Source organism: Pristis pectinata, chromosome 1, assembly GCF_009764475.1.
Source record: "Pristis pectinata isolate sPriPec2 chromosome 1, sPriPec2.1.pri, whole genome shotgun sequence".
NCBI classification, from domain to species: domain Eukaryota; kingdom Metazoa; phylum Chordata; class Chondrichthyes; order Rhinopristiformes; family Pristidae; genus Pristis; species Pristis pectinata.
The window spans coordinates 3,299,731-3,325,780 of NC_067405.1; the positions used below are offsets into that span (position 1 = coordinate 3,299,731).

General features: G+C 53.1%; 3 protein-coding genes across 6 annotated transcripts in view; 2 read left to right on the plus strand and 1 right to left on the minus strand.

Annotated features, from left to right (window-relative positions):
• The window catches only part of LOC127569523 (ATP-binding cassette sub-family B member 6-like), a 549,089-nt gene that overhangs the window by 464,069 nt on the left and 58,970 nt on the right, over nucleotides 1-26,050 (plus strand). The window lies entirely within an intron of this gene.
• Nucleotides 9,118-26,050, plus strand: part of LOC127569540 (villin-1-like) — a 473,442-nt gene continuing 456,509 nt past the window's right edge. The window contains exon 1 of the mRNA XM_052014293.1: nucleotides 9,118-9,158. The gene's annotated coding sequence lies outside the window, so the exon portion shown is untranslated. The remainder of the gene's footprint in view (nucleotides 9,159-26,050) is intronic.
• Nucleotides 13,412-26,050, minus strand: part of spega (striated muscle enriched protein kinase a) — a 192,415-nt gene continuing 179,776 nt past the window's right edge. For all 4 annotated transcript variants that reach the window (XM_052013952.1, XM_052013934.1, XM_052013962.1 and 1 more), the window contains 3 exons: nucleotides 25,881-25,956; nucleotides 22,289-22,438; nucleotides 13,412-18,145 (listed from right to left, as the gene is read on the minus strand). In XM_052013952.1, coding sequence (XP_051869912.1) covers nucleotides 17,914-18,145; nucleotides 22,289-22,438; nucleotides 25,881-25,956 — 458 coding nt within the window. In that variant the 3' untranslated portion in view covers nucleotides 13,412-17,913. The remainder of the gene's footprint in view (nucleotides 18,146-22,288; nucleotides 22,439-25,880; nucleotides 25,957-26,050) is intronic.

Below are 26,050 nucleotides of genomic sequence, written 5' to 3' on the forward strand. Positions count from 1 at the left end.
GGACTCTGACCTCACGATCTACCTTGTTGTGACCTTGCACCTTATTGCACTGCACTTTCTCTGTAGCTGTGACACTTTACTCTGTACTGTTACTGTTTTTACCTGTACTACATCAATGCACTCTGTACTAACTCAATGTAACTGCACTGTGTAATGAATTGACCTGTACAATCGGTTTGTAAGACAAGTTTTTCACTGTACCTCGGTACAAGTGACATTAATAAACCAATACCAATACCCTGCCCCAGGCATCCACCTCCAACCCCCTCACTTACCCTCGCTGAAGGAATCGCTCCCTCCGCCTACGGCAGGTTCAGGGGAGGCACAGCAAGACTCAACGGGTGTGCCGGGAGGGGAGCGGCCGTTATATAAGGGTGGGAGGGTGTGAAAGGGGTTGGAGTGAGGGTAGGGATGCTGGAGGGAGGGAGGGACGGACGGACTCTCCCTGCCCACATTCCTGCCCCGCTCTTGCCTTCTTTGGCGGGGGCGGAGGGAGGCGCCGGGGTCCGGCCCCAACTCCCCACTGACGGCAGCTCCGGAGCCTTCGCGCCCCTTATATAGCGGTGGCCGGGGGTCCCCCGGGGCCGCCGCGCTAATTGCGGACCCGCTGCTGCGTCAGGACATTGCTGAGGAGAAAGCGGAGCGGGAGCGGGGGGTCCCCAGCGGGCAGCGGCAGGTGGTCGCCCGTCTCGGCGGCACTCTCCGGAGGAGGGAGGGGGGAGGAGGAGAGGAGGAGGGAGGAGAGGAGAGGAGGGAGGAGAGGGGGGAAGGGGGAGGAGGAGGGAGAAGGGAGGGGGAGGAGGGGGAGGGAGGAGGGGGAGGAGGAGGGGGGAGGAGGAAGAGAGGGGGAGGAAGAGGGGGAGGAGGAGAGGAGGGAGGGGGAGGAGGGGAGTTGGGAGGAGGGAGGGGGAGGAGGGGGGGAGGAGGGGGGGAGGGAGGGGGGGAGGGAGGGGGGGAGGGAGGGAGGGGGGGGAGGGGGGGGAGGGGAGGGAGGGGAGGGAGGGGGAGGGGGAGCAGGGGGAGTTGGGAGGGGAAGGGAGGGAGGGGAGGGGGAGTGAGAGGGGGGAGGAAGAGGGGGGAGGAAGAGGGGGAGGAGGAGGGGGGGACGAAGAGGGGGAGGGGAGGAGGGAGGAGGGGGAGGAGGGAGGGAGGGGGAGGAGGGAGGGGAGGGAGGGGGAGGAGGGAGGGGAGGGGGGGAGGGGGAGGGGGAAGGGGGGAGGAGGGGGGAGGAGGGAGGGGGGGCAGAGGGGGAGGAGGGGGGAAGAGGGGAGGGAGGGGGAAAGAGGGGGAGGGAGGGGGGAAGAGGGGGAGGGAGGGGGAGGAGGGGGAGGGGAAGAAGGGGAGAAGAGGGAGAGGGGGGAGGGGGGAGGAGGAGGGCGGAGGAGGAGGAGGGCGGAGGAGGAAGAAGGGGGAAGAAGAGGGCGGAGGGAAAGGGGAGGGAGGAGGAGGGGGGAGAAGTGGAGGGTGAGGAGAGTGGAGAGGACGGGAAGGTTAGGGATGAGGGGAGCGAGTGGGAGGGGGAAAGGGAGGAGGGGGACAGTGGAGTGTGAGGAGATTGGAGAGGGAGGACGAGGGGGAGGGAGAGGGGAGAGGGAGGCGGGAGGGAGGGGGCTGGGAAGAAGGGGAAGGGGAGGGAGGGGAAGGAGGGAGGAGGAGGAGGAAAGTGGAGTGTGTGGGGAGGAGAGAGAGTGAGGGGGAGAAGGGGAGGGGAGAAGAGATGGAATTGCTAATTGGTTTATGGTCGCAGGTACCGAGATGCAGTGAACAGCTTTTGGTTGCGTGCCGTCCAGACAGATCATTCCGTACGTAAGTACATCGAGGTAGTACAAAAGGAAAACAGAATGCAGAATAAAGTGTTCCAGTTACAGAGAGAGTGCAGTGCAGGCAGACAATAAGGTGCAAGGGCCACAATGAGGTAGATTGAGAGATCAAGAGTTCATCTTTATGGTATAAGAGGTCCATTCAATAGTCTGATAACAGCGGGATAGAAGCTGTCCTTGAGCCTGGTGGTACGTTTTCTCAAGCTTTTGTATCTTCCACCCGACAGGATGGAGAGAAGGGAGAATTTCCGGGGTGGGTGGGGTCTTTCATCATGCTAGTTGCTTTCCCAAGGCAGTGAGAAGTGTAGACAGGGTCCATAGAGGGGAGGCTGGTTTTGGTGATAGACTGGGCTGTGTCCACAACTCTCTGCAATTTCCCATGGTCTTGAGCAGATCAGTTGCCGTACCAAGCCGTGATGCTTCGGGATAGGATGCTTTCTACGGTGCATCTGCAAAAATCAAACACATGTTATTTTGTGGAGGAGGAGTGATGGGGAAAACAAAATGGAATCAGGGTTGGAGACCAAGAGAAGACAGCTTGCTGCTGAGCAGGGGGGAGTGCTGCAGGAAGGTGTGACTAGAGCGAGAACGAAACACAATACTGGATCCATGAGAGCAGCATGTCGCAGCTGCTGGAATGCTGAGACAAAGGAGTTCAAGCAGCTCCTGTCAACCGTGTGGGAAAGTGGAGCTGAGGCCAAGATCAGATCAGCCACGACCCTGATGAGTGGCGGGGCAGGTTCGAGGGGCCGAATGGCCATCTCCTGCTAGTAGTTATAATAAAAACACTCAGCAGGTCAGATGGTTTCTGTGGAGAGAGAAACAGAGGTAATGTTTCAGTGCTAACAGGAGGTGTAGGCATGATAGATATGGGAGTCTTTGGGCTTGTAGTGGACACAGGCTCTGTCCTTGGGCGAAGGTGGAGGTGTTGAGGGATGGGAGGGAAGAGTCAGAATGGAGTGTGTGAAGGTGAGGGCAGGGCACAAGTTGGCAGCAAAGGCCATGAGTTCTGTATCAGTGCAGAACAGAGCACCAACGGAGACATCAACGTAATGGACAAAGAGGGAAGGGATTGGGTCTGATTAGGTCCGTAAAAGGGGCAGATCCACCTCACACTCAGGGACAGGTGTACACCTTCGCTCCGTCCGCCGCAACAGCCGGGACCTCCCCGGTGGCCACCCACTCAATTCTACATCCCACTCCAGCACTGACCTGTCCATCCACGGCCTCGTCCACTGCCAAGTTGAGGCCAGACGCAGGTTGGAGGAACAACACCTCATCTTCTGCCTTGGGAGTCTCCAACCTGACGGCCTCAACATCGGTTTCTCCAACTCCTGGTAACCCCTCCTTGCCCCCCCCCACTGTTTTCCACATTGCCCCTCACCCCTTCTTTTCCCTGCCCTCGTGACCTGCCCATCTATTCCCCAACTCCTTCCCTTTATTCCACGGTCCACTGCCCTCTCCTACCAGATTCCTCCTCCTTCAGCCCTTTGCCTCTTCTACCTGTCACCCCTCAGCTTCACCCCCCTCCCCCCATCCTCCTACCTTCCCCCTCTCACCTGGACTCACCTGTCACCTGCTGGTCTGTGCTCCTCCCGCTCCCCCCACCCCCACCTCTTATTCCGGCTTCTGCCCTCTTCCTTTCCAGTCCTGATGAAGGGTCTCGGCCCGAAACGTCGACTGTTTATTTCCCTCCGTAGATGCTGCCTGACCTGCTGAGTTCCTCCAGCACTGTGTGTGTGTGTGTGTGTGTGTGTGTGTGTGTGTGTGTGTGTGTGTGTGTGTGTGTGTGTGTGTGTGTGTGTGTGGCAAAAGACAGGTGTAGTTCAGGCCCATGTTGGACTCCCAAAGGTACACCAGAGGAAGTGAGTAGAGCCGAAGGAAAAGTTGTTGAGTGTGAGGTGTTGAGCTGTGTGAAGGACTCCATCGTTGGTATTGGTTTATTATTGTCAATTGTACCGAGATACAGTGAAAAATTTATGTTTGCTTGCCATCCAGACAGATCATTCTGTACATAAATACATCGAGGTAGTACCAAAGGAAAAACAGAAAGCAGAATAAAGTGTTACAGTTACAGAGAAAGTGCAGTGCAGGCAGACAATAAGGTGCAAGGGCCACGACGCGGTAGATTGAGAGATCAAGAGTTCATCTTTATTGTACAAGAGGACCATTCAAGAGTCTTGTGATAGAAGCTGTCCTGGAGCCTGTTGGTACGTACTGTATTCTCAAGCTTTTGTATCTTCTGCCCGACAGGAGGTGGTAGAAGAGAGAATGTCCGGGTTGCGTGGGGTCTTTGATTATGTTGGCGACTTTCCCGAGGCAGCAAGAAATGTAGACAGAGTCCATGGAGGGGAGGCTGCTTTGTGTGAAGGACTGGGCTGTGTTCACAACTCTCTGCAGTTTCTTGCGGTCTTGGGCAGAGCAGTTGCTGTACCAAGCTGTGATGCATGAGGTTTCAAATCCCTGTCCAGAGTCCGAAGCACAGAGTGCCACGTTTCTGGAGCCACCGAGGTATCAGGATGAGGTACATACAGTCGTAGAGCCACTCAGAACAGAACCAGCCCCTTCAGCCCATCATGTCCATGCCAACCATTCAGTAGCCATCTATGCTAAAGAAATTTGGCACATCCCCATCGACTCTCACCAACTTTTATCAAAGCACCATAGAAAGCATCCTATCCAGATGCATCATGGCTTGGTATGGCAAAGGGGACAAACCAAATTTCTTTAGCCTCCTGAGGAAGTTGAGGCATGGTCCATACCCCCCCCCCCCCATTCCCTGCACATTCGTGTGTCTAAGAGCCTCTTAAACACCACCATCATTACCACCACCCCTGGCAGCACATTCCAGGCACCAACCACTCTCTGTTTAAAAAAAAACTTGCCCTGCACATCTCCTTTGAACTTTTCCCCCCTCACCTTAAATGTATGCACTTCTAGTATTAGACATTTCACCCCTGGGAAAAAGATACTGACTATCTCTGCCTCTCATAATCTTATAAACCTCTATCAGGTCTCCCCTCAGCCTCTAACGCTCCAGAGAAAACAACCCAAGTTTGTCCAACCTCTCCAGGAAGCATCCTGGTGAGCCTCCTCTGCACCCTCTCCAAAGCCTCCACATCCTTCCTGTAATGGGACAGCTAGAATTGAATGCAATATTCCATATGTGGTCTAACCAGAGATTTATAAAGCTGCAACATAACTTCCTGACTCTGCCTCAACTAATAAAGGCAGGCGTGCCGTACGCCTTCTTTACCGCCCTATCACCTGTACAGCCACTTTCAGGGAGCTGTGGACCTGGACCCCAGGATCCCTCTGTACCTCAATGTTGTTGAGGGTCCTGCCATTAACGGTCTACTGTTCCTATACAATTGATCTCCCAAAGTGGAACACCTCACACTTGCCTGGATCAAGAATTCCTGTCAGGTCCTACAGAACAGAAGCAGGCCCCCTGATGCTCAGTTCCACACCAACCATCGTACCCATCTCATCCCATCCCGATCTTCCTCTGGGCCCTCACTTTCCTCTGACCTTTTTCCTGCCCCTCGCTCCTGATGCTCCCTCTCTGATCCCAAATGATGAGTCCTCAGCAGAAGCCTCAGCTTCATCCCCTCAAATAAAGTCAAGTCAAATCAAGTTTATTGCCATGTGCACAAGTACGGTGAGGTACAGGTACATTGAAAAACTTGCTTGCAGCATCACAGACACGTAAGTACAGACAACCCACGGAATATCAATTATATATAAATTACACCTAAAATTATACCATGAGATGAGATGAGATTTCTTTATTAGTCACATGTACATCGAAACACACAGTGAAATGCATCTTTTTGCGTAGTGTGTTCTGGGGGCAGCCCGCAAGTGTCGCCACGCTTCCGGCGCCAACATAGCATGCCCACAGCTTCCTAACCTATACACCTTTGGAATGTGGGAGGAAACCGGAGCACCCAGAGGAAACCCACGCAGAAACGGGGAGAACGTACAAACTCCTTACAGACAGCGGCGGGAATTGAACCCTGGTCGCTGGCGCTGTAATAGCGTTACGCTAACCGCTACGTGTACAAAAGCAAGACATTAGTGCAAAAAAAAGGAGACACATTTGAAGACAAGCCCACGACAGTGCAAGAGGTGGTCTGTAGTGTTCCGTTGCTGAGGTAGGGTTAGGGTTGTGCAGGTCGGTTCAAGAACCTGATGGTTGTAGGAAAGTCGCTGTTCCTGAACCCGGTGGTGTGGGACTTCAGGCTTCTGTACCTCCTGCCCGATGGGAGCTGTGAGAAGAGGGCACGGCCCGGATGGTGGGGGTCCTCGATGATAGATGCCGCCTTCCTGAGGCAGCGCCTCCTGTAGATGCTGTCAGTGGTGGGGAAAGCTGTGCCTGTGATGGCCCAGGCTGTGTCCACCACTCTCTGCAGCCTCTTGCATTCCTGTGCATTGGAGTTTCCATACCAGACCAAGATGCAACCAGTCAGGATACTTTCAACGGTGCATCTGTAGAAGTTTTCTGGAGTATTTGGTGACATGCCAAAATATCCTTAAGCTTCTAAGGAAGTAGAGGTGCTGGCCTGCCTTTTCATAACTGCATCTATGTGCTGGGCCCAGGACAAGTCATCTGAGATGTTAGCGGCCAGGAATTTCAAACTTCGGACCCTCGCCACCTCTGACCCACCAATGAGAACTGGCACGAGGTCTCCCAACTTCCCCTTTCTGGTCAACGATTAGCTCCTTGGTTTTTTTTATGCTGAGCCTCCATCCCCATCTCAGTGAATTCTGAGCCCAACACGACGTTGCCCTCATCTTCCACTGCCTCTGTCTCTGGCTCTGCTTCGTTGGTCAGGAGACCTCGTCCCAGACTGCGAACCCTTTCTCCTGTCTCCCTAACTCCTGCCCACCTGGAGTCTCTCTCCTGCCTTCTACCCTCTCTGGATCTATTCATCACCAACAGCCAATGTACCATTGACTTTTCTATTGCCCTTAAACTCAAACCTCCCTGCCGAACCCCAACATCACCCCAAACAGTGGTTGGTGTTGTTGTGGTTTAGTGAACTGCCCTCCGCTTCACATGGGCCAATCATCAGCTCTCAGACCTCCCTGGGAGCCATGACCCAGCACTGAATATCTCGCCATTGCCTGCCAGACAGTTACGGACCTCAACACACATAAAATGCTGGAGGAACACAGCAGGTCCTGAAACAGTTGACGTTTCAGGTTGAGACCCTTCATCAGGACTACCCTGAAGAAGTTTTCCTCCTCTCTACCCTGAAGAAGTTACAGACCTCACTGCCTTGGGAGATCTTCTCTCCACACCTAGTGCCCAACCCCCCATGGCCTACTTCTAGACCCTGCACAGGACTGCCCTGGTGGACCTGTCCTGTCAGGCTGTTCTTATCCAACAGAACTTGATTCTTCCCACCTTGACTCTCTTCTATCTCCCCTTGTCAAGTCCCTTCCCACTTCCATCCATGACGCCTGTGGTGCTCTCTGCCACTTTGACAATTTCCCATCTTTACCATCGATGTACCATCCCTCTATGCATCCCTCCCACACCAGGAGGGTCTGAGGGTTCTCCAACCTTCCTTGAACAGAGGCCACTCACCAACTTTTATCAATGCACCATAGAAAGCATCCTATCTGGATGCATCACGGCTTGGTACGGCAACTGCTCTGTCCAGGACTGGAAGAAGCTGCAGAGAGTTGTGGACACAGCCCAGCGCATCACGGACACCGGCCTCCCCTCCTTGGACTCTGTCTTTACCTCTTGCTGTCTTGGTGAAGCAGCCAGCATAATCAAAGACCCCGCCCACCCGGGTCATCCTCTCTTCTCTCCTCTTCCATCAGGTAGAAGATACAGGAGCCTGAGGGCACGTACCACCAGACTTAAAGACAGCTTCTACCCCACTGTGATAAGACTATTGAACGGTTCCCTTATACAATGAGATGGACTATGACCTCACGATCTACCTTGCTGTGACCTTGCACCTTATTGCACTGCACTTTCTCTGTAGCTGTGACACTTTACTCTGTACTGTTATTGTTTTTACCTGTACTACCTCAATGCACTCTGTACTAACCCAATGTAACTGCACTGTGTAATGAATTGACCTGTACAATCGGCTTGTAAGACAAGTTTTTCACTGTACCTCGGTACAACTGACAATAATAAACCAATACCAATACCAATGTGCAGGTAGAAGGGATGAGGTATCTTTAGCTTAATTAGTTCGGTAGAATATTGTGGGCTGCAGGGCCCGTTCCTGTGCTGTGCTGTTCTGTGTTCTGTGTCCTAAGTCTTTCTTTCTCTCACTCTCAATGCTCTCATCCTAACAACTCTTTCACCCACAACTGCAACCATCGATAGTACTCCAACTGCAGTCAGCACTCACCGGATATTGTGCAGCCTACTGGAACACAGGTTTTTAATTATTAGTCTTACAGAGTAACCAGCAAAAGCTTTATCCTGCAAATGTAGTGTCCCCCAGGTATTGAAACAGAAGCTGTTGACCTCAGTGTGTGGAGGAACCTTAGAATGAAGGGTATCCATCCTGCGGAGGCAAGGGTCGAGGACTGCTTGCAATTCAGTAGCGCCGTGCGCTGTGCACAATATCAGGACGTCCCACCCAGAGATGTAAGTCTGAAGTCTACCCATCACTGTAATGTGGGCAATGGGCAGCCAACTTACACACAGCAAGATACCAGACTGTGATGATGACCAAGAAAAGCTTTTCAGTGATACAGATTGTGGGAGGAATGTCCAGAGGAACTTCCCTGCTCTTCATTGAAGGAGTGACCCAGGAATCTTATGCACAGTTGAGACCGTAATGTGCAATACTATGAGGGACATTGATAGGGTTGATAGAAGGAAACTTTTCTCCATAGCAGATGGACAAAACCATCTAGGGATAGTGGTAGGGGGGTTAGAAGGGAGCTAAGAAAGATTTTTTTTTCACCCAGAGGGAGGTTGGAATCTGGATCACACTGCCTGAGGGGTGGTGGAGGCAGAGACTCTTACAAAGCTTAATAAGTATCTAGACAAGCATTTAAATTGGAATTAGAATTGATTTATTATTGTCACTTGTACCAAGGTCCAGTGAAAAACTAGTCTTCCATACCGATCGTACAGGTCAATTCATTACACAGAGCATTGAAGTAGTACAAGGGAAAACAATAACAGAATGCAGAGTAAAGTGTCACAGCCACAGAGAAAGTGCAATGCAGGCAGACAATAGGGTGCAAGGTCATAATGAAGTAGATTGTGAAGTCAAGAGTCCGTGTTATTGTACTACGGTACTATTCAATAGTCTTATAACAGCGGGATAGAAGCTGTCCTTGAGCCTGGTGGTACGTGCTTTCAGGCTTTTGTATCTTCTGCCTCATGGGAGGGGGGAGAAGAGAGAATGTCTGGGGTGGGTGGGGTCTTTGATTATATTGGCTGCTTTACCGAGGCAGTGAGAGGTATAGGCAGAGCCCATGGAGGGGAGGCTGGTTTCTGTGATGTGCTGGGCTGTGTCCACAACTTTCTGCAGTTTCTTGCGGTTACAGGCAGAGCAGTTGCCGTACCAAGCCGTGATGCATCTGGATAGGATGTTTTCTATGGTGCATCGATAAAAGTTGTTGAGAGTCAATGGGGACGTGCCACATTTCTTTAGCATAGATGGCTACTGAATAGTTGGCATGGACATGATGGGCCAAAGGGGCTGGTTCTTTGCTGAGTGGCTCTACGACTGTATGTACCTCATCCTGAAACCTTGGTGGCTCCATAAACGTGGCACTCTGTGCTTCGGACTCTGGACAAGGATTTGAAACCTCATGCATCACAGCTTGGTATAGCAACTGCTCTGCCCAAGACCACAAGAAACTGCAGAGAGTCGTGAACACAGCCCAGTCCTTCACACAAAGCAGCCTCCCCTCCATGGACTCTGTCTATGTTTCTTGCTGCCTCAGGAAAGTAGCCAACGTAATCAAAGACCCCACCCACCCCAGACATTCTCTCTTCTACCACCTCCTGTCAGGCAGAAGGTACAAAAGCTTGAGAATACAGTACGTACCACCAGGCTCAAGGACAGCTTCTATCCCACTCTTGAATGGACCTCTTGTACGATAAAGATGAACTCTTGACTTCAGAATGTACCTCATCTTGGCCCTTGCACCTTATTGTCTGCCTGCACTGCACTTTCTCTGTAACTGTAACACTATATTCTGCATTCTGTTTTTCCCTTTGTACTACCTCGATGTATTTATGTACGGAATGATCTGTCTGGATGGCAAGCAAACATAAATTTTTCACTGTATCTCGGTACGTGTGACAATAATAACCCAATTACCAATTACCTCCTGTGTGAGGAAGGGAGTGTGTTGCTTACTGAGCCACAGACAGCAGCTGAATCTGGGCAGAATGTCCGTTGTCTAGCATTGTCGCTTGTTGGTGTGTGGCTCCAAGAATGGGAGTGAGTTTGGCCTCGATTATAACCCTCTGAGCCTTGCACTCCACCGACACCCCTCTTGGTTCGAAGTCCACCTGTCACTCACCCTTCAGGGCCCACTAGACGATGTTAATATAGCGATTACATTCACAGAACATTGCTAAAAAAAGTTTGACCCCTGCGCCGTGTGAGATTTTCCAACAGGTGAGAAAAGCCTTGGAGGCAGAGAGAGAGACAGATTTTAAGAGGAGAGTGAGGTGGAGAGACAGAGAGGGGCTTCCAGAACTTTGGCTCAGAAGCTGGAGGTATGATTACTGGGGCTGAGGGAAGGGGAATCGAATGTACAGGAGAATGGAAACGGAGGAGAGCCTCAGGGAGACTCCAGGGACTGACAGAGAACAGAGATAGGAAGATAAGAAATAAGACCAAGGGGGACTCTTCGTTGCTTCAGTACAAACATGGCTGAGCTTGGTCTTAGCTCCATTTTTCTTCCTGCACTCCCCTGCGACCTTGAATAATGATGGTATCTAGAGTTCCCTACGGTAGAGGTACCAAAGACTCAGGAACTGAATGAGAAATACTTCATCGTCACAGTCTTAAGTGGGTGAGTCCTTTCTCTGAGACTGTGCCCACCTTGTCCTGAACTCCCCCTGGGGGAGACATCTTCTCCACATCGACCCTCAGGATCTGTAAGGAGTTTGTTTGTTCTCCCCGTGTCTGCGTGGGTTTCCTCTGGGTGCTCTGGTTTCCTCCCACATTCCAAAGACGTATGGGTTAGGAAGTTGTGGGCGTGCTATGTTGGCGCCGGAAGCGTGGTGACACTTGTGGGCTGCCCCCAGAACACTCTACGCAAAAGATGTATTTGACTGTGTTTCAATGTACATGTGACTCATAAAGATATCTAAGTTCAAGTTGAAGTTGAGTTTGTTGCCATGTGCACAAGTACGGTGAGGTACAGGTACAATGAAAAACTTGCTTGTTCTAAACTCTGTTGTACGTGAATACAACAACCAACCTTTCCTTGTCAGCCAACTCACTTGCCCCATGCACCAACCAGTGAACTTCCTCTGCCCTGCCTCCAAGCACAGGGAGACCAAACACAGGGAGACCAAAGCTGTCCACAGCACCCAGGTGTGTTCTGGCCAACTCTGTACACTTAGTCCATAGAGTCATACATCACGGAAAGAGGCCCTTTGGCCCACCTGGTCTATGCTGACCAAGATGCCCAACCAAACTGGTCCCACTTGCCAGCATTTGGCCTATAACCTTCTAAATCTTTCCAATCTATGTACCTGTCCAAGTGTCTTTTAAATGTTGTTGTTGTACCTGCCTCAACCACTTCCTCTGGCAGCTCGTTCCACATACACACCACCCTCTGTGTAAAAAAGTTGCCCCGCAAGTTCTTATTAAATCTTTCCCCTCTCACCTTAAATCTATGCCCTCTAGTTCTTCAACCCTGGGAAAAAGACTGGGTGCATTCACCCTATCTATGCCCTTCATGATTTTATACACCTCCATAAGATCATTTCTCCGTCTCCTACGCTCCAAAGAATGAAGTCCTAGCCTGTCCAACCTCTCCCTATTAACTTGGTCCCTCAAGTCCTGGCAATATCCTTGTAAATCTTTTCTGCACTCTTTCCAGTTTAGTAACATCTCTCCAATAGCAGGGCGACCAAAACTGAACACAATGCTCCAAGTGGGGCCTCACCAGCATCCTGTACAAATGCACCATGACCTCCCAACTTTTATACTCAGCGCCCTGACTGATGAAGGCCAGCATGCCAAACACCTTCTTCACCACTTGCAGCAATGTTTTCTTACTCCGTGGCCAAGAAGGGACATAAAGACCCAGTCACCGGGTACATTCAGGACAGAGGCCGAGAGTTATCTTGGGAATCGAGGGATGTGGTGCTGAGGTAAGTCAGTGGTGATCCCATTGAATGCAGGAGAAGGTGTGACGGTCCATTGGCTTCCTCCTGCCCCTACGTCTTGTGTCCTTATGATGGGCCGTGGTAGAGGACTGGGGAAAAATCAGAAGAAAGTGTGGAGAACCACGGGGAGAGTGCAGCAGTGGGAATTGAGGAATCAGCCCTGGGTTGGAGGCTCCTGTTGTGCTGTGTGGTAAATGTGATGCCTGGCTCAGTACTGAACCCAGTTCCAATGGGCAAAGCTTTCCTCCCCTGTACCTGTAATGGTGTGCGTCATCACTGACCCTCCCTTGGGGTCTACAAACCCAGTCATCACGAGCTCCTCCTCCTCCGCGGTCCGGACTGCTGATTCCCCTCAGGACCTCGGTCCGAGAGTTTGTTCCTAGGTGGTGTTCACTGAGGCATAGTGTCTCAGCAGTAACATTATGGCTTCTGCTAGATCGTGAGGGGCCCAGTCTTTCAACATTGACTCAGTGGGGGGAGTTGGCTTGTGATGGTCAGACACTACAGCTGTAGTATCTGGGTATAGGAGCGAGAGGTACAGGGGGTGTCTGTGCATGTTAGTGTGTAGCTGGGATCTAATCCAGGGGTTTGAGTGGTTTATACGTATATAGAATAACAGATCTCCGGGAGTGGGTTACAGACTGGGATCTGATCCATTCTATATATAGAATAACAGGTCCTCTGGAGTGGGTTACAGGCTGGGATCTGATCCAGGGGTTCGGGGGGTTTATATATAGAACAACAGATCCACAGGAGTGGGTTACAGGCTGGGATCTGATCCAGGGGTGCGGGGGGTTTATATATAGAACAACAGATCCACAGGAGTGGGTTACAGGCTGGGATCTGATCCAGGGGTGCGGGGGGTTTATATATAGAACAGATCCCCAGGAGTGGGTTACAGACTGGGATCTGATCCAGGGGTGCGGGGGGTTTATATATAGAACAACAGATCCACAGGAGTGGGTTACAGGCTGGATTGAGCAAGGTGTTGCGGGGTTTGTCCATGGACTTCCAGCTGCTGGCACTGATCCTGAGGCTGGTGGTGTTGTCGGGGCCCCTGTACCTGTTCCTCTGTCTGTTAGCGAGACCCCTGTACCTGTTTCGGGGACCCTGTACCTGTTACTTGTTCCTCTGTACCTGTTACCAGTTCCCCTGTACCTGTTGCCGGGACGCCTGTACCAGGTCCCGGCTGTTGATTGGTTGAAAGGTGACACACACACACACACACACACACACCAGGCGGTTTCTGGCTGTCTTTATTTCTCAGCTGCCATGCCACTGCTGCTCGCCAGAACTAACTGCAGCCATCAAACCCGGACACACTACGCCTGCTTCATCCGTTCCCAGAGATTACACACTCATTGAAAACCACCTGTGTCCAGTGAGAAAGTCTACATCGCATCCCCATCATCACATTGACAGGGCTTTTTGAAGACAGCATCACCCGTGCATCTCCAGAGCACGGGGCTGACGTGGGAAACACGGATCCCACACCCGCCAGTCTCCACATGTACACCGGTATTCCCAAGGATCCGACACCATCCGCTTCAGCAGCCTGTTGATCATTTCCACTTTGAACACCACCTTTTGCTTGCTCTTGCTGTGGTTCGTGTGAAGATTTGGGGTCTTTAATGGACGAGTCTTTCCATGGGTCTCCTGTCCAAGGGGTGGTCTGGGGGTAGCTGTGGGAGGGGAGGCACTGGAGGGTAAGGCAGTGTGTGAGGGGGAGAGGGGCAGAGGTAGTGGGGAGTCTCTCCATGTGGGAGGGTAACTGGGGGGGAGGGGAGGCAGATCAAAACTTGATCTTGAGAGGGGGAGGGGGTGAGAGAAGGGTAAAGGGGGTCCGAGGGGGAGAGATGGGGGTGCAGAGAGCGAGGAAAGAGAGAGAGAGAAGCAGAACATGAGAAAGGGGGGCAGAGAGACAGGGTGTCTGAGGGCGAGGGAGGGATCGGAGGGTGAGAGAGGGGGGCAGAGGGTGAGAAAGGGTCAGATGGTGAAGGGGGGGTCAGGGAGGAGGTCAGAGGGGAGAGGCAGAGATGTGGAAGGTGAGACGGGGGGGTCAGAGAGGGGGTGAGGGGATCAGAGAGTGAGCGAGGGGGCAGAAAGGGAGGGGGGGTCAGGGAGTGAAGGGGGGGTCAGGGAGTGAAAGGGAGCAGAAGGAGAGAGTAGGTCAGAGTGAGAGGCTCAGAGTGAGAGAGGGGTGAGAGAGTGAGAGGGTCAGAAGGGGACAGAGGAGAGAGGGGTACACAGTGAGAGTAGAGAGAGGGGAGGATAGAGAGAGGGTGAATGAGGGAGGCAGAGGGACAAAGGGTCTGTAAGGGTGAAGGAAACAGGGAGGTGGACAGAGTGTTGGAGGAGGAGGGAAACAGAAGGCCACAAGAAGCTGGAGCCCCTCGAGCCTCCCTGACCCAGCCTCACTTTCTGCCACAATCTCTTGGCAACCGAACCACCTCAGAACCGCCGCAGCTCTCTGGGAGAGAGAATTCCTCAGATTTACGAACCTCTTGAGAGGAAGTTTCTTCCGTCCCAGGTGGCCCACCCATTTCCCGAGACCAGCTTGCTGTTCTGAACCCCCTGGCCAGGGGAATCCTCTGCAGGGACAGGCCATAACTCTCCACAGCCCAATAATATGGCCCCTCATTCTTCTAACCTTCAGCAACAATAGGCCAATGCTAATCTCTCCCAATGGACAACACTCATCTCAGATACCAATAAACGGAACCTACATTGCACTCACTCTACTGTGTAACCTTCCTTCAGAGTGAAGAACAAAATTGCACACAGTGTGGTCAGGTCTGGTCTCATCCCAACCTGGGATAATTGTAGTAGGTTTCCTCACTGTTGAAATCCAAACCCCTTGCAAGAAATGCTAACTTACCCTCTACACCTTAATCGTTTGAGCACTTAGTTTGTGATTTGCGTAAACTTAAATCCTGATCAAGGGCTCTGGGTCTTTCATCTTGTGTCAGTGTTCTGTTTCCCCTCCACAGTTCACTCCATCCACGGGAGAGAGGAGGAGATGGCGAGAAGGTGAGGGGGGCGGGGGGAGACGGATGAGAGATAGGGAGAGAAACAGGGTAAGGGATGGGGTAGGAGAATGACAGAGAGAGAGAGAGAGAGAAGGGGGAGATGGTGAAACAGGGTCAGAGAGAGATAGAGAGAGAGAGGGAAATAAAAGCAGAAAGAAAGGCTTTGAGAACAAAAATGAGGAGGTACAGGACACTGAATGTCGGCACTGTGAGCAAATCTCTGTCAGGGTGACAGAAATGGATGTAAGGAATCTCAGAAGTGGATTTGAAGGGAAGGAGAAATGTTTGGAGGTGGGAACTGGAACCAACTTGATGGTAATATTGCTGAACAGTGACCCTGTGATCTTTTGGAGTTGAGTCAGGTCACTTTGGGAGGTTTGTTCCTGAGGAGGAGGAGGGGGAAAAGAGGGAGTGAGAGAGGAGAGAGTGAGAGAGAGAGTGAGAGAGAGAGAGGGAGGGAGAGAGAGCATTGAGAGGGCATGGTATCAGGGAGAGGAGAGGGTTAGGAGGAAGGGGGCAGGAGGAGCTGAGGCAGAGGGGAGGAGGCTGCAGGGAAGGAGGGTGGGGAGAGGAGAGATTAGTGGAAAGAGGGGGTAGGAGGAGGTGAGTGGTGAAGGGGAGGGAGGAGGTTGGGAAGGTTGCTGACAGGCGAGGTCGACAGGGAGAGACTGGGGCAGGGGCTGAGAGTGCCCAGGGAGCTGGTGGGGGAAGGAGGGGGCATTGATTGTGGATGAGGGCAATGCTGAGTGAGGCGAAAGTTGGATGAACTAACCCAATTAAAGGGCCATTTTGGTTTCACCACAGACGGTTCAGGAGGGGACAGCCCCCAGCAACGTCTCACTCCTAACGGGGACAGGACCTCAGGAAGGTCCTCAGGATGGCCACGTCTCCTCTCTCCAACCTCTCGCAGCCCTGCACCAGTCTCCACAGGTCCCCGTGTAGTCATGCTCAGTTTTAAACTCTCCCCTCACTGGTTCTCCCAATGAGCCCATTCGTTCTGGGACGGATAGAGCGTTGGAAGTTCAGGGAGCTGAGGGATAAGGGGTTAGTGCAATAACGTAGGCTCGGAGGTAAAAGATCAACCAACATATTGAATGGCAGGGGCAGGCTCGAGGGGCCAAATGGCCTTCTCCTGCCTCCATTTCTCCTGCTGGGAGCCGGGGCTTGGGGATTCCTTCCCACACCACTCCCCTCCTGCTGTCTGTTCCTCAAAGGCCAGCCTGAAATATCCCTTGGGTCAATCTTCAGTGATGTGTCCACTTCCCGCTCCCCGTGAGTGGGCCCTGGTTCGTGCTGGGCTGGCTGGGGAGAGGCAGTTTATCACCCCGTGGACTGGTCTCCTACCCCAGCCTGTCTCTCTCCGCCCTCCCTGCTGCTTCCCTCTGCTAATCCTGCTGAAAGGTGAAAGCTTTGGATTCACTGGTGATACAAAGCAGGGCCTAAGTGATTGGTGCAAGCCACTGGCATTTAACTCTTGTCTTCCAGCAGAACCTCGAACAAAGAGATCTAAAGTTTGCCTTACTAATTGCTGGAGCTTAGTATGATCTAAATACACAGACATGAAAGGGATCTCCCCTCTTGTTTTTTTGCTTCTTAGCTCTTGTGCTGTGCAATAATTCACTGCATTATTTAAAGCAAGGTGCATGCGCACGCGTGGGTTGTGCACCAGTGTGTGTGTGTGTGTGTGATGCACGCTTCACCCTGACGTGTATGCACAAGTATAAAAATGAATGCAGAAACCCCAGTGTGCGTTTGCCGATGCTCCCTCGAGCGAGTCTGGACCCAAACCCTGGCTCAGACCCCACCTCTTGAGCTCATCGTCTTCCTGGTGGCAAGACAGAGACTTCCCCCGCCAAGGGGTCTCTCAGTGCAGGACGAGGGCTTGGCTCTGATCTCTGTCCCCTGGACCTTCAGTGCCTGAAATGTCGGACCCTCTTGGCCATCTCCGCCCCCTCGACACCATTGCTACACCTCGACAGGGCTGAGCAGTCTCCCAGGGACGGAGAGGAAGGGAAGGTGAGGGGGATGAGGGGGAGTGGACAACAAGGCTGAGTGAAGATCTTGCTACAGGGTGTTCGACTGAAAGCTGAGCCCTCACGCTTCTGTGCTGTGTCTCCAGGGACCAACACCCCCACCTCCTGGACACAGTCCAAGCAACCCAGGGCGCAGGACCATTTGACCCATCGCCTCCAAGCCCAGCCCCGCCTCTCAGCTCTTTCTGAGTGGCTCAGGGTGGGGGTTGAGGAGCGGGGAGGGGGGGTTGGCGGGGAGGGTGGTGGGCGGGGGTGGGGCGAGGAGGGTGGAGGTACGGGCAAGGTGCTGCTGCTGTTGGCTGTTCTCCACACCCCCCACCACTCCCCAAATCTCCCCCACCCAAGACCACCTCCACACCCCACCCACAGCCCTACGCTGACTTCGCAAGCCCACTGTTGCCCACGGCTTCCGAGGGGCAGGCGAGTGCGCAGGGGTGGGGGGGGGCTTCCTTATTCTGTCGCCAGGGGCAAAAATTACATTCATTTAACAACCCCCCCGCCTTCCCCACCCCAACCCCCACCAGCCCTGGGTGCCAGTGGTTCAGTTCTTGCTCGCCAACTCTCCCCGAGGGTCCGTCACTGGGAGAGGTGGGGCAGGAGGTTTGGGTGTTCCGATGCACACTGACTGGAATGTTCCGTCACCCTGCCCCGCTGGGTGTTGGGGGGGGCGGAGGGGGGGGTCACTGGGCAGCCGGACTGCTGCCCGGGGTGCCGGGCCGGGAGGAGACACCGCTGTAGGTGCGGAGGAGGACGCGGTGCCTGGTCAGGGACTCGGCCCTCTTGCGCTGGTGGTGCACCAGGAACTCCTTCAGGCGGGTGGTGGTGAAGGTCAGGGTCTGGCGCCGTAGCTTCATCAAGTAGTTGTCCTGCAGCCAGGGGTTGGCGTGGCACTCCTTCACCGTGGGACGCGACCTGTGGACGGAGCAGGCGGCCGTCAGTGCCAAGGAGACTCCCAGCCCAAGCACCACCCAACCAACCCCTCACACACCCACCCGACCCCTCTCGACACTGACCTAACCCAACCCAACCCCTCCCAACACCCTCCCACCCAACCCCACCTAACCCATCACACACCCATCCAACCCCTCCCAACACCCACCCGATCCCCCACCACACTCCCACCCATCCAACCTCACCCAACCCACCTGTTCCCCCCACCACACTCCCACCCAATCCCAAGTCACTACCCACTCTACCCAACCTCCAACTCGCCCACCCCCCACCCATCTCCACTACTCTCCTGCCCTTCCCGTTTGTGGATGACACCAACGTTGGTGGTGTGGTGGACAGTGAAGGAAGCTTCCTGAGGCTCTGACAGGAACTATTGACCTGGGACAGTGGCCCAAGGAACGACAGGTGGAATTCAACTCAAACTGCAAAGTGGTGTATTTTGGGAAGTTAAGCCAGGGAAGGATATACTCAGTGAACGGCAGGGCCCTGGGGGGTGCTATAGAACAGAGGGACCAAAGGGGTACCGGTACTTAGTTCCCTGAAAGTGGCTGCTCCAGGAAAGATGTAATTAATCCAGTGTCTGTTTCCCATGGTGGGGGTGTCTAAAACTAGAGGGTATAGGTTCAAGGTGAGAGGGATCAGAGGGGTAAACTTTTCTCACAAAGGGTAGTTGGTGTCTGGAATGAACTGCCAGAGGAGGAGGTGGAGGCAGGAACCAGTAACAACATTCAAGAGGCATCTGGGCAGGTACTTGAATGAGCAGGGCAGAGAGGGATGCGGAATTAATGTAGGCAGGTGGGATTGGTATAGATACGCATGGTGGTCGGCATAGACAAGGTGGGCCGAAGGGCCTGTTTCTGTGCTGTACAACTGTATGACTCGGGGTGGGTTGGGGAACAGAGGGACCTTGGCGCACTGGGGCTGATGTTCGGAAGCCCCTCTGCTCACAAGGGAAAATGTAAATGTGGAACTCTCGTCTCTAAAAAGTTATGGGACAATTGGGGGCAACATCAATGAACGACAACAGTGCGAGGCTGATGGAAATTGTCACTGGGCCTTCAGGGTAGTGGGACCAAGGTAGGCAGCTGGAGTTAACATTCATACCCGGCTTGCTCTGGTTGAAGAGTGGAACAGACCCGATGGGCTAAATGGCCTTCTCCTAAGATCATATGTGGCCTGGCAGTTTCTTCTGTTTATTTTAGATCAGCTGCGTGTGAAAAGGCAAGGTATTCTTTATCTAACCTGTGCAGTCCCTGTCCTGGGAGTGTGATGGGACGGTGTGTAGGGAGCTTCACCCTGTGTCTGACCCTAGGAGTGTGTGACGGGACGGTGTAGAGGGAGCTTCACTCTGTGTCTGACCCCGGGAGTGTGTGATGGGACGGTGTAGAGGGACCTTCACTCTGTGTCTGACCCCGGGAGTGTGTGATGGGACGGTGTGGAGGGAGCTTCACCCTGTGTCTGACCCCAGGAGTGTGTGATGGGACAGTGTGGAGGGAGCTTCACCCTGTGTCTGACCCCGGGAGTGTGTGATGGGACAGTGTGGAGGGAGCTTCACCCTGTGTCTGACCCCGGGAGTGTGTGATGGGACGGTGTAGAGGGAGCTTCACTCTGTGTCTGACCCCGGGAGTGTGTGATGGGACAGTGTAGAGGGAGCTTCACCCTGTGTCTGACCCCGGGAGTGTGTGATGGGACGGTGTAGAGGGAGCTTCACCCTGTGTCTGACCCCGGGAGTGTGTGATGGGACGGTGTAGAGGGAGCTTCACTCTGTGTCTGACCCCAGGAGTGTGTGATGGGACAGTGTGGAGGGAGCTTCACCCTGTGTCTGACCCTAGGAGTGTGTGATGGGACGGTGTGGAGGGAGTTTCACTGTGTCTGACCCTGGGAGTGTGTGATGGGACAGTGCAGAGGGACCTTCACCCTGTGTCTGACCCCGGGAGTGTGTGATGGACATGTGCAGAGGGAGCTTCACTGTGTCTGACCCCGGGAGTGTGTGATGGGACAGTGTAGAGGGAGCTTCACCCTGTGTCTGACCCCGGGAGTGTGTGATGGGACGGTGCAGAGGGAGCTTCACCCTGTGTCTGACCCCGGGAGTGTGTGATGGGACGGTGTAGAGGGAGCTTCACTCTGTGTCTGACCCCAGGAGTGTGTGATGGGACAGTGTGGAGGGAGCTTCACCCTGTGTCTGACCCTAGGAGTGTGTGATGGGACGGTGTGGAGGGAGTTTCACTGTGTCTGACCCTGGGAGTGTGTGATGGGACAGTGCAGAGGGACCTTCACCCTGTGTCTGACCCCGGGAGTGTGTGATGGGACAGTGCAGAGGGAGCTTCACTGTGTCTGACCCCGGGAGTGTGTGATGGGACAGTGTAGAGGGAGCTTCACCCTGTGTCTGACCCCGGGAGTGTGTGATGGGACGGTGTAGAGGGAGCTTCACCCTGTGTCTGACCCCGGGAGTGTGTGATGGGACGGTGTAGAGGGAGCTTCACTCTGTGTCTGACCCCAGGAGTGTGTGATGGGACAGTGTGGAGGGAGCTTCACCCTGTGTCTGACCCTAGGAGTGTGTGATGGGACGGTGTGGAGGGAGTTTCACTGTGTCTGACCCTGGGAGTGTGTGATGGGACAGTGCAGAGGGACCTTCACCCTGTGTCTGACCCCGGGAGTGTGTGATGGGACAGTGCAGAGGGAGCTTCACTGTGTCTGACCCCGGGAGTGTGTGATGGGACAGTGTAGAGGGAGCTTCACCCTGTGTCTGACCCCGGGAGTGTGTGATGGGACGGTGTAGAGGGAGCTTCACCCTGTGTCTGACCCCGGGAGTGTGTGATGGGACGGTGTAGAGGGAGCTTCACTCTGTGTCTGACCCCAGGAGTGTGTGATGGGACAGTGTGGAGGGAGCTTCACCCTGTGTCTGACCCTAGGAGTGTGTGATGGGACGGTGTGGAGGGAGTTTCACTGTGTCTGACCCTGGGAGTGTGTGATGGGACAGTGCAGAGGGACCTTCACTAGCCAAGCTTCCAAGACTCTAGATCAACGATTTTAGATGAAAGTGTACAAAGCATGTTTAGTAAGTCTACAGATGACACTAAATTAGATGGTATAGTGGACATTGAAGAAATTGTCAAAAATTATGGAGGGACTTGATCAGTTGAGTAAGTGGGCCGAGGAATGGCAAATGGAGTTTAATTCAGATGATCACCAGGTGTTATTTTGGAGAGTCAACTCAAGGTAGGGCTTTCACAATGAATGGTAGGGTCCTGGGGAGTGCTGTAGAACAGAGAGACCTTGGAGTAGAAGTACATGGTTCACTGAAATTGGAATCACAGGTAGACAAGGTGGTGAAGAAGGCTTCTGGCACGCTGGCCTTCGTCAGTCAGGGCGCTGAGTATAAAGGTTGGGAGGTCATGGTGCGGTTGTACAGGACACTGGTGAGGATGCACTTGGAGCGTTGTGTTCAGTTCTGGTTGTCCTGCTATAGGAAAGGTGTTATTAAAATGGAAAGAGCACAGAAAAGAGTTGGAAAGTTATTACCAGGACTTGAGGGACTGAGTTATAGGGAGAGGTTGGCCAGGCTGTCGGATACCCTGTTTCTGTACTGTACAACTGCACAAAATTCCTTGGAGCGTAGGAGACTGAGAGGTGATCTTATAGAGGTGTATAAAATCACGAGGGGCATAGATAGGGTGAATACACTCAGTCTTTTTCCCAAGGTTGGGGAATCAAGAACTAGAGAGCACAGGTTTAAGGTGAGAGGGGAGAGATTTAATAGGAACTTGAGGGGCAAATTTTATTTTACACAGAGGGTGGTGTGTACGTGGAACGAGCTGCCAGAGGAAGTGGTTGAGGCAGGTACAACAGCAACTTTTAAAAGACAGTTGGACAGGTACATGGATCAGAAAGGTTCAGAAGGTTATGGACCAAATGCTGGCAAATGGGACTAGCTTGGATGGGCATCTTGGTCGGCATGGACCAGTTGGGCCGAAAGGCTTGTTTCTGTGCTGTGTGACCCTGACTCCACCTCCCATCAGTGGGTCCCACTTTTGGAAGGTTGGGTCTGATGACTGGTGTGTCTCCTGCCGTGCTGTGGGATGAGGCCCCGGGGTGGATACTCACGCTGGAAACATGCAGAGCACCCGTTTGAGGAAGTGTGCGGCATTCTGTGACGCATTGGGGTAGCACTTTGTGAGGTCGAACTGTGCCGACTTGATTCTGTTCTCTGTCTCCTCTGGGTCAGACGCGGCAAAGGGTGATCGTCCACTCAGCCTGGAAAACACGTCACACCGACCATGAGGACCACCTAGAACCTGCCTCCAACCCCCTCCCACCACCCTCCAGCTCCACGTGAACCCTTCCCACCACGACCGGGTGTGGCTCAGAACTCCCAGATGTAAGTTTCCCTTCATTAAAGCCGGAGCCATTCTGGCCGACCCACACCGGGTACATTACCCGGCCTCGAACAGCCGTCTGGTATCTTGCCCAAGCTTCGGGCTACTGCACGGAGGTAAAAGTCAGGAGGCCACGGCTGATCTGATGGTCACCTCAGCTCCACGTCCACTCCATCGCCTTTCACCTCCTTGCTTATCATGGAACATTCCAGCCCAGTACAGGCCCTTCGGCTCACAATGTTGTGCCGACATTTTATCCTGCCCTAAGATCTATCTAACCCTTCCCTCCCACATAGCTCCCTATTTCTCTATCATTCATGTGTCTACCTAAGAGTCTCTTAAATGTCCCCCACAACCTGTGCCGGCAGTGCGTTCCACGCACCCACCACTCTGTGTAAAAAAACTACCCCTGACATCCCCTTTATACCTTCCTCCAGTCACCTTAAAATTATGTCCCCTCGTGTTAGCCATTGTCGCCCTGGGAAAAATTCATCGAGTATCTACTTCTGCCTTTCTCGATCCCGCCACATCCCCTCATCAACCAACCTGCTCATCCCCATCACAACCTTGAGTCTCAATACATCTCATCTCCAACGAGCATTGACCCAACTTGCTCAACCTCTCCTCTTAAAACAGGCACTTCACTTCAGGAACCAACCCAGTGAATCCTCCATGAAATGCAAGTATATCCTTCCTTGAACATGGAGATCAAAACTGTCTGCAGTGCTCCAGGTGCAGTCTCACCAGAGCCCTGTACTTATGTACTAATGTACACTAATGTGTACTATCTACTGATGTACACTTGGTCTCCAGTGGATGTAGGAAGCAGGGGGAAAGGCTCCTGTACTTAATTGGCTACTGTAAGTTGGCCCTAGTGAAGGCAAGTAGCAAAAGGACCACAGGAGAGTGGATGGGGCTGTGAGGGGGCTGATGAACTAAAGGGTGGGGGGGGGGGGTAAGTGGTTGATGGGATTGCTCTGCTGAGAGCTGGTATGGACCCAATGGGCAGATTGGCCTCCTTATGGTTTGTAGTAACCAAAGCACTGCAGCTTTATGTGTTGGACAAGGTTGGCATAACTTCTCCCGGTCTCAACACCTCTCTCCTGCCGATGAGGCCGGAGGCAGTGAGCGCAGGGTCTGTCTGAGTACAGGTACTGGAGACCTCTCTCCGTTTCAGCAGTTGCACTGAGGTTAGTGACCGTCCTGTTGTTGCAGTGAGGATGGTCTCGAGACCAGCCCTTCTGGACAGGTGTCCAAGTGCTGTTGTACAAGCCCATGAATCACCGCTGCCCCCAGGGAGCTGTGCTGCCCTTCAGCTTTCTAATTGACGAGGTGCAGGGAGCAGTGGAGGGCAGAGCAGTCTAGGGGGTCAAAGTCCAGGGGCAGCTACAGAAATTCTCAGGGGTGGCTGGAGTGCTTTTGTACCTTTTTATACCGGCTATCTCCCCTCCCTTTGTGTCCAGATGAAGGATCTCGACCCAAAACGTTGACGGTTCATTTCCCTCCACAGATGCTGCCCGACCTGCTGAGTTCCTCCAGCAGAATTGTGTGTTGCTCCAGATCCCAGTCTCTGCCGTCTCTTGTGTCTCCTTCCACTGTCCTACCTGTTTCACGGAGTCAGTGAATGTCGGACTATCTCCCTCAATCGCTCTTCCACATACAGTCCTGGGGTTCAACCTCAATTACCTCGGCTGCCTTGACCTCATCCATTTTACCCTCCACAAGCACGGCGATCACACTGGAACCCAGTGCTCCAGGGGTGGTCTCACCAACACCCCTGGTGTGATCTCATAGAACACAGAACAGTACAGCACAGGGACAGGCCCATCGGCCCACGATGTTGTGCTGAACTAATTAAGCCAATGACACCTAATCCCTTCTGCCTGATCCATATATATGGATCCATACCCCTCCATTCTCTGCACATTCATGTGCCTAAGAGCCTCTTGAACACCTCTATCGTATCTGCCTCCACCCCCACCCCTGGCAGCACATTCCAGGCACCCACCGCTCTGTGTAAAAAACTTGCCCCACACATCTCCTTTGAACTTTCCCCCCCTCTCACCTTAAACACATGCCCTCTTGTATTAGACATTTCGACCCTGGGAGAAAGATTCTGACTGTCTACCCTACCGATGCCTCTCATAATTTTATAAACTTCTATCAGGTCTCCCTTCAGCCTCTGACACTCCAGAGAAAACAACCCAAGTTTGTCCAACCTCTCGTCATAGCACATGCCCTCTAATCCAGGCAGCATCCTGGTAAACCTCTGCTGCACCCTCCCCACATCCTTCCGGTAATGGGGCGACCAGAATTGAATGCAATACTCCAGAAGTGGTCTAAACAGAGCTTTCCTTACTCTTGCACTTCATCTCACACAGGTAGGCGTCCCAACTGCAATTCTAACTGATGGTTATACTCGTGTCTCAAGCATCAGCAGATGCCTCTGGAAACTAACACAGGACATAGAACAGTACAGGATAGGAACAGGCCCTTCGGTCCACCATGTCTGTGCTGACCATGATGCCAATGGAAACAAATCCCATCTGCCTGCACAAGATCCGTCTCCCTCCATTCCCTGCATATTCATGTGCCTGTCTAAATGCCTCTTAAACACCTCTATCATATCTGCCTCCACCACCATCCCTGGCAGCACATTCCAGGCACCCACCGCTCTCTGTGTAAAACACACTACTCACATAATGTAAATCAGCACACCCAGACCTCAGAATCTGTTTCCCAGGGTAGAAATGTCAAACGCTAGAGGACGTGCATTTAAAGTGAGAGGGGGAAAGTTTAAAGGAGATGTGTGGGGCAAGTTTTTTTTACACAGAGAGTGGTTGGTGCCTGGAACGTGCTGCCAGGATTGGGGGTGGAGGCAGATACGATGGAGACGTTTAATAGGTACTTGGACAGACACATGCACAGGCAGGGAATGGAGGGAAATGATCATGTGCAGGCAAGTGGGATTAGTTTGATTTGCATCATGTTCGGCACAGACATTGTGGGCCGAAGGGCCTGTTCCTGTGCTGTGCTGTTCTGTGTTGGTGGTGGTGTGTGAAGGGGTAATGTTCCCCCGTGGAGCAGTGGGATGTGGAGCACCTGCCCTTTTCCCCTTGCTCTCCCACATGCACGGACTGGGAGCAGAGATAGACAGCGCCGACCAGGACCTCCCCTGTGGTACCACAGGCGGCGAAGGACCCGGTGATGTTAACGCAGAGGCAAACGTTCGAGGAAGCCTTGCCAAACATCGGCTGGAGGACAGGGTGTCCTGGCCCTCCCCGTCATCGTGCTCACAGACACCAACAAACGCTACTCACATGATGTAAATCAGCACGCCCAGACCCCAGATATCAGCCGGTGGTCCGATGGGGTCGCCCTTCATCATTTCAGGAGCTTGGGGAGGGTTCGGGAGAGAGGCAGAGCAAGGAGAAGAGGTCAGGGAGAGAGACAGACAGGGACAAAACACAAGAGAGAATCATCAGAAATC